At 44.3% G+C, this 15,273-nt stretch overlaps 1 protein-coding gene across 3 annotated transcripts in view; it reads left to right on the forward strand.

Moving 5' to 3' along the window:
• Positions 1-15,273, forward strand: part of trmt1l (tRNA methyltransferase 1-like) — a 90,297-nt gene that overhangs the window by 41,217 nt on the left and 33,807 nt on the right. For all 3 annotated transcript variants that reach the window (XM_061683477.1, XM_061683478.1, XM_061683479.1), the window contains 2 exons: positions 7,431-7,643; positions 7,723-7,913. In XM_061683477.1, coding sequence (XP_061539461.1) covers positions 7,431-7,643; positions 7,723-7,913 — 404 coding nt within the window. The remainder of the gene's footprint in view (positions 1-7,430; positions 7,644-7,722; positions 7,914-15,273) is intronic.

The following is a 15,273-nucleotide window of genomic DNA, read 5'->3' on the forward strand; positions in this document are numbered from 1 at the left end:
TCTGTATTTTGGAAGTACTCCCCCCATTTGATGAAATTAAACCTTAAAGTGTTGAAAGTTGCCCTGGTATCATCGTTTTCATGTGAAATCTAGCTCAAATTTAGAATGCTTCTGCTTGGACACCATCTTGGAAAAGTTCAGAAACAAAATTCAGTTCTGTGAACAAGTAATGGCCCCCTTCTCAAATTCTTATTTTTGGCATAGTTTCCCCACTTTAAGATCATACAAATGTAAATATCAGACCAATATAATTCCAAATTAACATAAAATGCAGTTTTTAAATGGCGATTTTATTTATGAAGGAAAAAATCCCAAAAACAAAACGATTTAAAGCTATCTGGCCCCGTGTGGAAAAAGTAAACTGCCTCCTTAACCTAACAAGTGGTTGGGCCACCCTCAGCAGCAACAACTGAAAATAAAGCGTTTTCTATCACTGGTAATGAGTCTCTCACATCTCTGTGGAGATATTTTGGCTCACTCTTCCTTGCAGAATTGTTTTAATTCAGCAACAGTGGAGATGTTTTTTAGCATGAATGATCTTTTTAAGGTCCTGCCACAGCATTGCTATTGCTGCTGCTGCTGCAGAACCCAAGTGTGCTCAATTTATCACAAACTGATGGCTGAACATTCTCATTCAGGATTTTCTGGTATTGCGCCTGCACCCTCAGAATGATGTCACTTCCCCTACAAATTCATTGACGCCCACAGCCATTCATGACCCAATGACAACTTGCCTTTTGTCCTGCGCAGTCTGAATCTTTCTTTCAAGGAAGTGTTAAAGGGAGTGATAGTCGCTGGCTTAAGGGGGAAAGAATGGTGTGAAGGAAGGAGAAGTGACGGACTTTGTTTTGCCTAGCGTGAGCGTGCTGAACAGACGTTTTGGTCTAACCCCACGTCATCTTTGTGTTGGATGAACACTCCTCCGGAGTGTCGTGGGACAGTAAATGGTGAGGCGTCCCCTGTCACTGGACTGAACTGATTCGAACCTTGATGCCGTGAGTACCCGAGATTTTGTTTGGAATATTTTATTTCCAACTACTGCGAGAGACGCCTACTTGGCCCGGTGATGTCCTCTTTTTGTTGATCGTAGCGTCCAGAGTAAAGCCTGGACGCAAGTCTTCTTTTGTATGATGATTTTTTGTTTTTTTTCCTGAATTGAATTATCTCCTTCTCTCCCTTGAAGGACTCTATACATACACACCTACACTTTGCACAACATCCACCTTGTTATTTGAGGACAACGAACACACAAACGCAATGCTTCAGTGATTCACAGAAGTATATCACAGATCACAGAACTATATCAGGGTGCAGCACTATAAGTGGGGTTGCATTGTTTATTTGACTACTGGTACCTGGCATCTTTTATGTTTCACCAACGCATCAGTATCAGGCGTCACATCCTGAGTGGCGGCCAACTTAAGGATGTGATTCAAGTGCTTGTGCGTGAGCCTTGAGCACAGCTTTGTTTTATTTATGCTCATTACAGAGCAAACCTGCTCACAAAGATATGTGGTTCCAAACATGGACAACAGTTTTGCCGCAAGGGCTGTCAAGTTGAGGTAACGGGCAAGAGATTCTGATGTGTCCAAGCCAGCTGCGGCAGATTTGCCGTTTATATCCGAATCACACTGAAAGTCCATTATTTCAAGTTGGATGTTGACGGGCAGATCAGAGGGATTCACGGTGAATGGTTGAGCAAAAAACGTTTGAAGCCTTTCTCTCGTTCACCAAAAATTTGAAAGCGTTGCTCAAACTCCTGTAACAGTTCCGTTGTTTTATCTTTAAACCGCCTGTGACATGTTGGGTCGTTCAAACATATTTCAGACAGGGGAAGTGAGCTGCATCACCACCAGCGAGTTGTCTCCCCCACACATGACAGTTTCAACTTGAAAGAGCGTATGCTGTCATAATACTACGTGACAACTTTGTTGCACCATTGCAGCTGTTTGTTCAAGTTATTCAGGTGCTCTGTAACATGCACCATAAATGCAAGGTCCTGCATCCATTCTGTGGAATGAGTTTCTAACACTGGTTTGCCCTTTCCTTCCATGAACTGTTCAATTTCTTCTCATAAATCAAAGAAATGCCTTAGCACAGCCCCCTCAGCTTAACCATCTTAACTCAGTGTGGTATGGCAGGCCATAGATGTGGGCTCTCTCTCTGAGAAGGCTGTCAAACTGACAGTGTTTCGGGCTTCTGGATCGAATGAAATTAACAGTTTGCATGACCACCTTCATGACATTATCCATCTTTAATGACTTGCAACACAAAGCCTCCTGGGGGAAAATACAGTGAAAAGTCCAAAAATCACGTCCTCCATTTTCAGATTGCACTTTTTCTCTGAACTTTGTCACACCTGCTTTTTTCCCAATCATTGAGGGCGCACCATCTGTAGCCAGGCTGACGGCGCGGGACCAGTTCACGCTGACCCTGTCCAGCGTGCCGACTAGTGCGGTGAAGATATCAACTGCTGTCATTGGCACCATCTCCATGAACTCTTCAACTCCGCGAATGAAAATGGCCAGTTGTGCAACCGTGTCCGTGCGTTCATCAATTGCAACTGAAAACGCAATACATGACTTAACTTTGGGCTTTAACTTTCTGTCCAAATCCACTGAAAGATCGGAAATCCTGTCTGCAACTGTGTTTCTTGTCAGGCTGATATTTGCAAAAGCCTGGCGCTTTTCACGGCACACAATCTCCGGTGCCTTCACCATTCTGTGGAATGAGATTCTAACACTGCATTGATCATGGACCTAAGGAAACACAGTGGACCAACACCACCCAAACCTTCACTGACTTTACACTCAACCTCAAGCAACATGGATTTTGTGCATCTCCTTTCTTCCTCCAGACTGTGACACTGATTTCCAAAGAACATGCTAAATTTACTTTCATCAGAGAGCATAATTTTGGACCACTTAGTAGTAGTCCAGTCCTTTTTGTCTTTAGCCCAGGATGATGCTTCTGACGCTGTCACTTGTTCAAGAGTGGCTTGACACATGGAATGCGACAGCTTAAACCCACGTCTTGTATACATCTGTGCATGGTGGTTCTTGGAGCACTGACGCAAGCTGCAGTCCACTCTTTGCATGAGACATTGAAGACTACAACATCTTGTCTACTGGCCAAAACTATGCTGGGATGTCTGGGAACACATAAAAACCTGTCAAACCAACTATACAAACCAGAAAACCAAAAACTCGATGGAAAGCTGCAGCAAAATCAAATTAAACTAAAATGTAAAATGTATATCTTGTTTTTCAGACGACTACTCACGGTGGGAAGAACTGTTCCCAATCAAAAATGCCACAGCTGAAAGACATCCTGTCCAGCTGGGGCATTTCTGACTCCATCCTCTCTGATCGGAGAACTCTGTTTCTTCCATCTTCTAAACAGTGTGCAGAATTTGGAATGCTGGACATGAATTAACATCAAGCTATCACCCACAAAACAATCTGACTGAACAAGTAAACCGCACTTTAAAAACCATGATGTGGAAACCAACACAAACATTGGGACCCGAGTTCAGGTTTTCCATCAATTCTGCAGTCCAGGAGTCCACAGGAGTTTCCCCAGCAGAACCTAACTTGGGTCACTGTCTGAGGGGACCCCTTGATGTATTGTTACAAACCAGTAACATGGCTCCTGATACTCCGGCTTATTCCAAGATCACCCAACTCAAAGAGTGTCGTTCTTTCATATCGGAGAATCTGTCATCTGCCTGCCAACGTCAGAAGAGGAATTATGACAAGCACCGACATGACCTTGCCCTTACGGACAAAGATCGAGTATGGGTACGATCTCATCCTCTTTCCAAGGCAAATTCTTTGCTGCCAAATTAGCCGCTAAAAGGCAAGGACTACATCGGGTGGTGGAACAAGTTAGCCAATGTAAACTGCAAGGAGGAAGGGAGAGAGAGATTTGAAAGTTTGTGCATATTTCCCACTAAAAACCTTGTTTACCCCACTGCTCAAGACCTACACGACCAGGGGTGCTCAAAGGTCTTGAGTCGGATGACGAGGACCTCCTCGGATTTATGGATACTGCATGTTCTCCTGTGAGTGGAGTTTTAGGTAAAGGACCTGCAGAACAGTTCGTATGACCCTGACAATGGCGTTTCCTTACAATACGTATGCTGAAGAAAAACAAACATCATTCTGAGATAAGGACCACAAACTACTCCTTCCCTTTGGATGGCTTCTGTTCAGGGGGAGGGTGGAGCCGTGCACTCTCAAAGGTCCTCTTTTTGTTGCTCGTAGCATCCACGGTAAAGCCTGGATGCGAGTCGTCTTTTGTATTAGAATTTTTGTTTTTTCTTCTGAAGTGAATTCCCTCCTTCTATCCCTTGAAGGACTCTATATACGCACACAACTATACACGCACATACTAACACATACGCATTGTTTACGTGTTATTATTATGGTATTTTTTGTTTTGTACGGATTAATAGCAAACATTTTACCCCTCTTGTTTTCCCTCCTCAAATCCGTTACACTGTTCAAGAGCAGAATTCATGGTGCACATGAGCATTAAAGTCCCCCAGCAGAATGATAGAGTCCCCAGCGGGAGCGCTCTCCAGCACCTTCTCCAAAGACTCCTAAAAGTATGCATAGGCACAAACAACAGTCCGCACCCGTCCCCCCACCCGAAGGCGGAGGGAGGCTACCCTCTCGTCCACCGGGGTGAACCCCAATGTACAGGTCCGAGTCACGGGCCAATAAGTATGACCACACCTGCTCGCTATCTCTCACCGTGCGCAACTCCAGAGTGGAAGGGAGTCCAACCCCTCTCAAAAGGACTTGTACCAGTGCTCCCCCCTCCTGAGACGCCGAACGGTGGACGAGAATTTCCTCGAAGCCGTCCGGACGTCTTTCTCCATGGCCTCACCCAACTCCTCCCATGCCCGAGTTTTTGCTTCAGCGACCACCAAAGCTGCATTCCGCTTGGCCAGCCGGTACCCATCAGCTGCCTCAGGAGTCCCACAGGCCAAAAAGGCCTGATAGGACTCCTTCAGCTTGCGGGCATCCCTCACTGTTGGTGTCTGATTTCCGCCATGACAGGCACCAACCACCTTACGGCCACAGCTCCGGTTGGCCGCCTCAGCAATGGAGGCGCGAAACATGGTCCAATCGGACTCGATGTCCCCTGCTTCCCCTGGAACATGAGCAAAGTTCTGTCGGAGGAGGGAGTTGAAACTCCTGACAGCGGATTCCGCCAGACATTCCCAGCAGACCCTCACAATACGTTTGGGCCTGCCACGTCGGACCGGCATCTTCCTCCACCATCGGAGACCAACTCATCACCAGGTGGTGATCAGTTGACAGCTCGCCCCTCTCTTCACCCGAGTGTCCAAGACATGTGGCTGCAAGTCCGATGACACGACCACAAAGTCGATCACCGAACTGCGACCTAGGGTGTCCTGGTGCCAAGTGCACGTGTTGGACACCCTTATGCTTGAACATGGTGTTCGTTATGGTCAAGCCGTGATGAGCACAGAAGTCCAATAACAGAATACCGCTCGGGTTCTGATCGGGGGGGCCGTTCCTCCCAATCACACCCTTTCAGGTCTCACTGTCATTGCCCACGTGAGCATTGAAGTCCCCCTAGCAGAACGATGCAGTCCACAGCGGGAGCGCTCTCCAGCACCGCTTCCAAGGACTCCAAAAAGGGTGGTTACTCTGAACTGCTGTTTGGTGCATAGGCACAAACAACAGCCAGGACCCGTCCCCCCACCCGAAAGCGGAGGGAGGCTACCCTCTCGTCCACCGGGGTGAACCCCAACGTACAGGCGCCGAGGCGGGGAGCAATAAGTATACCCACACCTGCTCGGCGCTTCTCACCGTGGGCAACTCCAGAGTGGAAGAGAGTCCAACCCCTCTCGAGAGGACTGGTACCAGAGCCCAAGCTGTGCGTGGAGCCGAGTCCGACTACATCTAGTCGGAACTTCTCGACCTCACACACCAGCTCGGGCTCCTTCCCTGCCAGAGAGGTGACATTCCACGTCCCTAGAGCCAGCTTCTGTAGCTGGGGATCGGATCGCCAAGGTCCCTGCCTTCGGCCACCGCCCAGCTCGCACTGCACCCGACCCCTATGGCCCCTCCCGCAGGTGGTGAGCCCATGGGAAGGGTGGCCCACGTTACCCTTTCGGGCTGTGTCCGGCCGGGCCCCATGGGTGCAGGCCCGGCCACCAGGCGCTCTCCTTCGAGCCCCACCTCCAGGCCTGGCTCCAGAGTCCAGGCAAGGGAAACCTGAGTCCATATTTTGTCTTTGAGCCATGCTTTGTCTGGTCCCTCACCTCGGACCTGTTTGCCATGGGTGACTCTACCAGGGGCATGAAGCCCCAGACAACTTAGCTCCTAGGATCATTGGGACACACAAACCCCTCCACCTCGATAAGGTGACGGCTCAAGGAGGGGGTGATATTTTAGTTTTTCTTTTTTAATCTGCAAAAATTTCAGCGATTCCTATTTTTTTTCTGTCAATAGTGCTGTGTGTATATTAATGAGGGGGGAAAATTAGAATCAGAATCATCTTTATTTGCCAAGTATGTCCAAAAAACGCAAAAACGGAATTTGTCTCTGGTAGTTGGAGCCGCTCTAGTACGACAACAGTTGACAGAGAACACTTTGAGACATAAAGACATTGACAAAAAACAGTCACTGAGCAATAAAGGGTTGCTAGTTCTCTGGTAATGCCGGTACATTATTTTATTTTTTTTGACAATTGTGCAAAAAGATGCAGAGTCCTCTCGCACTTAGAGCAGTTTGAATGACTAATATTGCAATAGGTCCGGAATGAATCGACAGTGCGGTACATCAAGAAAGAGGAAGCAAAACTGCTTCAATAAGGAAGCCAAACGTGTGGTAACTCCGCCTACTAAGATAATTGTGACAATGGAAGCGGCATTGGCATTGTGGATTGCTGATTGCAGGGAAAAGAGTGAGTTTCGACACTAATATGATCAGGACAAAGGCCAAACCTCCGCCACCAACACAAGCCTCTTCGCCTCTGTCAGAAGGCAATGTTGATGCCTGTTAATTACTATATAATAAATGTTAATTACTGCATAAGGTTTTCTAATTCATGATTTAAGTAAATACATGTACTGTTGTAATCTTTTTTTTTGGGCTTTTGTGAATTTGTTTTCTGAAATGTAAACGTGATTCACAATTTGTTATATTTTTTTGCACTTCCCGGCCACCCTAGGATCACCCTCAGCCTTTGCTTAGGTCGCCTATATGGCCCCAATGGTTAGGTGAAAATTTGGCATTGAAGAGCATTCATCCTCCACTGCCCATGTCTCCAAATACAGTATATAACCACGATCTGTATAATTTTGGTTTCATATCCAACACTACAAAAGAAATGTGTGTGTGCATGTTTTTGTTTCTTGAAGCAGTAATATAATGTTTTGACTCTTTCAGTCACTTGGATCCCTTTGGTACAGCAGTGAATTTCTTGGACGCCGCCTTCAGAAATGTCAGAAATATGGGCATTATTTCTGTGACATCCACAGACACTGGATCGCTCTTTGCCAAGTCACCCAATGTTACACTGCGACACTATAGTTGTCACATCGTACGCACAGAGTACTACAAAGAGCTGGCTGCACGGATGGTTGTTGCTGCAGTTGCCAGGTAAGATTAGTGATTTTACAATGTGGCGTGACAGTGAAACGTTAGAAATCATCTTGATTCCTTGCTGTTTCATTTCCAGAGCAGCTGCCCGCTGTAACAAAGGCATTGATGTTCTGCTGGCAGTGGCATTGGAGCATTTTGTCTTAGTGGTGGTTAGAGTCCTCAGAGGTCCCACACAAGCTGATGAGTCTGCAAAGAAGATAAGAAAGTTAGTTCATTGTCAGTGGTGTGAGGAAAGAGTCTTCCTCAAACAAGGCAATATGGTTGATGGTGAGTTCAGACAGTGGATACCACATTGCAGTTTAAGTCTGTCTGTACAAATGCATACATGCGCGACTTGAGTGTTGTTTGCATTCCAGCATCATACCATCCTGCATCTGTATTGCTTTGGGAGTGTTTTTCGCTTGTTTCCCCGGGGTTTTTAGAGTCTTTGATAAAGATGTTAGGAGAAACCGAATCGGGCCTCGAGTCTTTGACCTGCATTACTTGAATCTCAGCAACTGTCATCGAGTTGCATCTGGACGTAAATGGTGATAACAGCTACGGATCCTTTGGAAGTTATATTAATTTCCAAACCACATTCTTTCATCACTGTGACAGATGTAAAGATTAACATCATTTAAGGGACGAGGGGCGGGAACCTGAGCATGCTGTGACAACACGAGAGATTGCGTGCTTTCCGAAGACGAAAAACATGCAGGCGTCCCTTGCATAGAATTGGAAAAGCAGCTATTACAAGACAAAATTTATCTTTTCACAAGTCTTTTTCCTTTTTCAACGGCAGATGGGGTTGCTTCGTTCTTTTCTCTTTTCCTTCGCCAGCTTCACTAGCAACGGTAACTCTTAGAGAGCCACTTGCGGTCCGCGCAGCCATGTCGACGCCAACTCTTCTGTTATGGAGGATCTGAACCCTCGTGTTGAACTGCCGCTGAAGAGGAAAAAAACTGATTCTTCCACTTCAACTGATGATTTACTTGGTTGGACAGAGACACAGATGAGTGTCCTCCTCTCAATCGACAAGAAATTGTCAATTACACTTGATTTGCTTCGCCAAAAGATCGCCGAACTCAAATAGCTTGGAGTTCACACAACAGTTCAAAGAGCTAAGATTAGATAATACTGCATCGATCAACGTCAGCAGAACTACAAACTCTTCGACAGGAATATAAACTCCTGAAAGAAACTACGCTGGACATTCAATCACGAAGCATGCGCGACAAACTCATTTTTGTCCGGCATTGCAGAAAATGCTCCGGAAGACCCTGAGGTGCAGATTAAAAAATTAATGTCTGCGCTCAGGATACAGCAAGATACAGTCGACAAGATTACCTTTCACCTTGTCCACCAATTGGGAGGCCCTTGTCCTATCGTTGCAAAGTTTGAACACTTTCAGCAGAAAGTGTAAAATCAAAAGGTCGGCAGCTCAAAGGGACTTTGTTTGGAATGAACAATCAGTTCCCCAAGGAAATCAACGAGAGGCATAACATGTACCCGTTGATGAAGAATTACCGTGAGAAAGGCAAACAAGCGTGGCTAGTTGTCAACAAGCTATATGTGGACGGCCAACTGTTTCGTGATGCTAACGTCACGCCCTGGCTCTTCTAGATAAGTACTTATTTTGATCTGTTGTCGTTATGAATCGTCAGGTGTATTGTATTTTGTTTCATTCTTTCCACTTTTGCTTCGACAAAAAAAAAAAAAAAAAAAAATTAAAACGGAATCACGCATGCCACCAGCATGAATTCTCACTTCTCTATGTCTGCTTTTCTGCTCTGCTTGTTTCCATACACCCTAAACAGACAAGTCGCTCAAAACTCTTCTTGCGCACTACAAACCACCACCACACGCCATATTATCCCCTTGTCACTATTTGGTTTCTATGTTCAGTGTTTGTTCGTTACCCTTCTATGTACCCTGGCTTTGCTGTACTTAAATATAGCATCTCTATCACCCTCTCTAAATAACATTTGTCAACACAATACCAAAAAATCTCCCGAAAACTGTAAAAAAAAACAACAACAAAGAATGCATAGTACCAAATCTATTTAAAATGTTAATACACGCACCCATTATATGTCACACTTAACTTTTGTGTCATGGAATGTCAATGGCATTCGATCGCAGGCAAAGAGAATTAACATTATGGATTATATCACAAAATTTAAAACAGACCTCCTCCTAGTACAAGAAATGCACCTTACTGCGTCAGAATAAAAAATGCCTCATTGGCTCTAATTTCACTCAGGCTATCTCGGCCTTTTATAACTGTCGACAAATCGGAGACTCAATATTAGTCCATAAAAGACTTACTTTTTACAATAAATAGTACAGTAGCAAATCCAGAAGGCCGAAACATAATTATACACAGGCTACAATATTTAACAAGCTTTACACAATTGTCAATGTATATGCTCCTAATAAAGATGATCCAGCCATTTTTCACATACTCTTTGCACAGTTGTTAAACTTGTCAGCCAGTTCTACAATTATCATGGGAGGTGATTTTAACCTTACACTAAATCCCGTAAGAGCAAAGCTAATTTATTTATATAGCGTATTTCGTACACAGGGTAACTCAATGTGGTTTGCATGATTAAGAGCTTTTTAAAAACAAAGAAAAAAACGGCTTATAAACATTTAAAACAAAGAGAAAAAATAATAATAAATTTAAAAAAATTAAAAAACATTAAAAAATAAAAATACAATTAAAACAGCATACAGTGCAAGAAATATTTAAAAGTGGAAATGCTCTAAAAAGCATGGAAAAAAAGAAGCGTTTTTAACCTGGACTTAAAAACATTCACACTTAAGGCTGATGTCACTTCTGTTGGCAATTTCTTCCATTTGTGTGCAACATAATAGCTAAATGCTGCTTCACCATGTTTTCCTTGGACTCTGTGCTCCACTATTTGACCTGAGTCTGTCGATCTCAGAGCTCTACTGGGTTTATATTCCAGCAGCATTTCCTTCATGTATTCCGGACCTAAACCGTGAATAGATCGCTCAAATCTCATAGATAGCGATCAGCCACAATGCCCCAATGTAGTAGAGCAGTATATGGATGACTTTGGTCTTGTTGACATATGGAGGCTGAAAAACCGTAAAAAAACCAAATGCACATTTTTCTCATCAGTTCACCGCTCTTTCTCAAGAATAGGTTTGTTTCTTTCAAACAATTCGGCAGCTCAACGAATTATCCCCAAAATACATCCAATCATCATCAGTGACCATGCACCAATTTCTCTCAATCGAAAAGTTGAGTCAGGTTTGGGACCCCCACCAACGTGGCGCTGCAACATGTCCCATTGAAGGACCCGGAGTTTGATTTTTTCATGAGGAAGGAATGGGATAAGTTTTTGAAATTCAACGACTCTCCAACCATATCCCCATCTCTGCTGTGGGAAACTGGGAAAGCTGTATTGAGAGGTCGAATCATATCATACTCCTCGTATAAGAAAAAACAAGAACAAAAATTGGAAAATGGCATTGAGGAAAAAATTTAACACCTCACAGAAGAAAATGCAATTAATCCGACAGATAACCTTAGAAACCAAATTCAAAAGGTAAAACATCAATTAGATGTTATCTTATCAAAAAGAAATATTTTTCTACAACAGTTAAGATACACTAACTTTGAGTACAATAATAAATCAGGTAAATTCCTTGCAAACCAACTTCAGCGCAACAAAGGAAAGTCATTAATTACAGCCATTCATGATTCAAACGGCAACTGGACACAGTCACCGCTTGAAATAAATGACATTTTTTACAATTTTTATAGCAGTTTATACGCATCTTCGAACAACCCAGACCCAAAAGAAATATAAACTTTTATTAAGGATTGCAACAGTCCTCAATTAAATACACAAATTAAAGACAGCCTTGATGTTCCTTTAACCATCACAGAATTACATAACGCATTAAAAAATATGCAACCAGGACGGGCGCCTGGCCCGGACGGAATCCCTGTTGAATTCATTAAACATTTCTGGCCTACACTTGCGCCTCTATTTTTCAGAACAGTCAAGGATAATGTAGATCTCAAGATTATGTCGAAAGCCCCCGCTGCGAGACTTGAAAAGGTACTCCCGTCGATAATCTACTATGACCAGACAGGCTTCATTCAAGGTAGAAGTTCCACAAATAATGTCAGACGCCTGTTAAATTTGATAAGCATGTCACAGCGTAAAAAACTAAACGCAGTCATGTCACTTGACACAGAGAAAGCTTTCGATAAAGTTAACTGGGCTTTCCTGTTTGCATTACTTTGTAAATTTGGCTTTGCAGATTTATTTATACATTGGATAGCAACATTATACAATTCGCCGAAAGCGACAGTTACCACAAATAGGATCACTTCACAAAGCTTTACATTACAAAGAGGAACCAGACAAGGATGTCCACTCTCAACAATGCTATTTGCAATATTCATCGAACCTCTTGCTGCCTTTATACGTCAGAATGCTAATATTAAAGGTATCTGCTCACGAGTGACAGAACGCAATATCAATCTGTATCCTGATGATATCCTTCTTTACTTACAGGAACCCAAGTATTCTCTTCAGGCAATCTTCAATCTCATTAAAACATTTTCGCAAGTATTAGACGACTCTGTCAACTGGACAAACAACAATACTCCCAACAACAGCAAACTCATGGACTCCTGCAGATCAAATCCCAGATTACCCTATTCCTATAGGATACAGATATGTAACAATATGTTTAGAATGACAAAAAATACAAATCTACAGCTTATACAATATAAAGTGCGCCGTAGAACACACTTTACTCAGTACACTATGCATAAAATGAGCTTCTCTCCATCTAATATATGCGCGCAATGCACCAAAAATACCCCAGACACCTATTTTCATGCTATATGGGAATGCAGACCAATGCAATGCTTTTGGTCTTCGGTTACAAAAAAACTCTCTTATATTTTGAATTTCAGGATTCCACTTTCCCCAAGATTGTGCATACTTGTCGACTTAAGCATAATCGACCTCCCTAATAAATATTCACAATCATTACTTGTCGCGTTAGCTACCGCTAAGAAAACAATTCTATTAAACTGGAAAAACAAACAAGCTATTAACATCAGTCAGTGGCTAAATCTCATCATAGAATATATCGTTTTAGAAAAAATATCATCAGAACAAAAAAATCAATTACATATATATGTAGATAGCTGGTCACCTTTCCTCAACATGCTAAATCTAGACTCTTGATTCCTTTGCCTGGGTCGTGTGCCATCTGACAATAACAAGACTATTAGTGTGAAAGTAAACTTTTGACTTCTGTATACTTTGTTGTTGTTTTATTATTATCTATTTATTTTTCTTTTCCCCCTTTTTTGTTTTTCTCTCTCACACATTTTAGATCGGTTTGCATGGTGAGAGGACGGATGCATGGAGTGGGGATCTTCTCTTGTCCCTTTGTTTGCGGTTCCGGTGTCTGTGGGGGCGGGACTTTCTTTACTCCTTCCCGATGTCAGGGGTTGGGAGAAACCACTGGGGTGACCTCCCGGGGAGCATTGGTGGTGTGATGGTGACTCGCCCATGTTCCGTGGGCGCTGGCGCCCGCCTGGGTCCCCCGCTCTGGCTGCTGGTGGGGCCCCCCTGTCGCTCCTCGGGCCTGCTTCCTCCTCTTCTCTCTCTGTTCCTTGCGTCCCGCTGCAGTTGCCTCTTCCTCTTCCCATGGGGTGGCCGGGTGGTCCCCTGCGGGGGCACTGATACACAGGGTAGGGGCAATGACTGCCAGACTGGGACCTGGCAGTCATTGTAACATGGGGGGAGTTGGGTTCCCACTTAGCTTCATGGCGGTGCTCCTGAGGCCGGGCCCTCCCGGGCTGGATGACTGCTTGGCGTTGGGGCTCCCCTCTCATGACCCGCAGCTGCTCCCTGGGTTCCCCCCCTTATCGTTCCCTGGGTCCTCAGCCTCCACAGTGCAGGCACAGCCATTACAGGACACTTCTGACAGTGTTTGTGGATGCAAAACAGTGTCAATTCACTTGCATGTGTCTGCAGGCACACAACCATGGGACTCTAGTGCTAGGTGTGGGACCACTCACTCATTGCGACAAATGACTCATGAATATGCAAATTGATTATGTATCCCTTCACTCACACTCTCGTCCTATAGACTTTTATAATTTACATAGTCAATCCCACCACACTTCAGTTTTACAGCCGGGTTCACAACCCTTTTCCTGCATGCTTTTTCACCTGTCCTTGTCCTGTTCTATCTTGTCCTGTCCTTCCCTCATTTGGTGTAGCACTACACACACTCATGTGTGTGTAGTGCTACACACACTGGTGTAGCACTACACACACTCATCTAATGTTTCATTGTTGTACATATGTAATGATTTACTTTTCTCATCCTGTTTACAATTAGTGCTTTGTCGTTTGTCTTAGTTTCTCTCTCCCCTCTAGAAACTTTGTTCTGTTCGACTCTGAAGGCCTCTTTATACTCACGCGGTCGCGCGGCCGACAACGCCCGCATTGCTTCACGTGACCGACGAATTGCCCCGGGCGGCCCCTGTGCGTAGCTTGCCGCACACAGGGCAAAAATAGTTCATCTCTCGTGATTCGTCCGTTTTAGTCAGATGCTGTGATGACGTACTCAACGTGCCCCTTGGTTCTACATACCATCTACGCCGCCGCCTTCTCGATCAATTTTGCAGCATAATTAAACGTATAATCTGGTCATCTATGTCCATTTGTTCTAGCAGACACTGTTCCACGGTCACCTGTTGTTGCTTTATTCCTTGTTACTAAAAGGAAAGTAAAAACGGCTCCCGGAAATGGCCCAAAAATGCAGAGGAAACTCCACCCTGTGATGTCCTAGCCAATACCAGCAGTAGCGACACCCTCAACTTGGAGGTGAACTACAGTGCATTTTAAAAACTGCGTGCATGGGTTGCGCTCAAGTATAAAGGCAAACTACGCGCCGGATAGCCGCAGTGACGTCAGCGCGGCCACCGTAGGCATGAATATAAAGAAGCCTTTATTCTCAATAAACATCAATTATAATACAAATAATCCACAGCGGAAGCTGAAAAACTCCACTGTGGCACAGTAAAACTGTTCCGGCTTAAAGGGGCAACATATCCTCCGTTCTGCTTGACCTAACAGCCGAACAGGAAAAAAAAAAAAAAAAGTAAGATTTTTTTAAATTGCTATTTGGAACGGTGGATGACTAGTTGGCACATCTGCCTCACAGTTCTGAGGACCTGGGTTCAAATCCAGCCTTGCCTGTGGTGAGTTTGCATGTTCTTCCCGTGCCTGCCTGGGTTTTCTCCAGGTGTTTGGGTTTCCTTCCACATTCCAAAACATGCATGGTAGGTTAAGTGAAAACTCTAAATAGCCCGTAGGTGTGAATGTCAGTGCGAATGGTTGTTGTTTCTATCTGCCCTGCGAGTGGCTTGCGACCAGTTCAGGTTGTACCCCGCCTCTTGCCCAGAGTCAGCTGGGATAGGCTCCAGCATGCCCGGGACCCTAGTGAGGATCAGGAGTACGGAAAATTAATGAATTACTATTGATTGTATTACTTTCTTCACTCAATCTGCAGTGGGAGGAAACAGTATGTGAATGCTTTGAAATTGCTTCATTGTTTGCATAAATTGGTC

Source organism: Phycodurus eques, chromosome 8, assembly GCF_024500275.1.
Source record: "Phycodurus eques isolate BA_2022a chromosome 8, UOR_Pequ_1.1, whole genome shotgun sequence".
NCBI classification, from domain to species: Eukaryota; Metazoa; Chordata; class Actinopteri; order Syngnathiformes; family Syngnathidae; genus Phycodurus; species Phycodurus eques.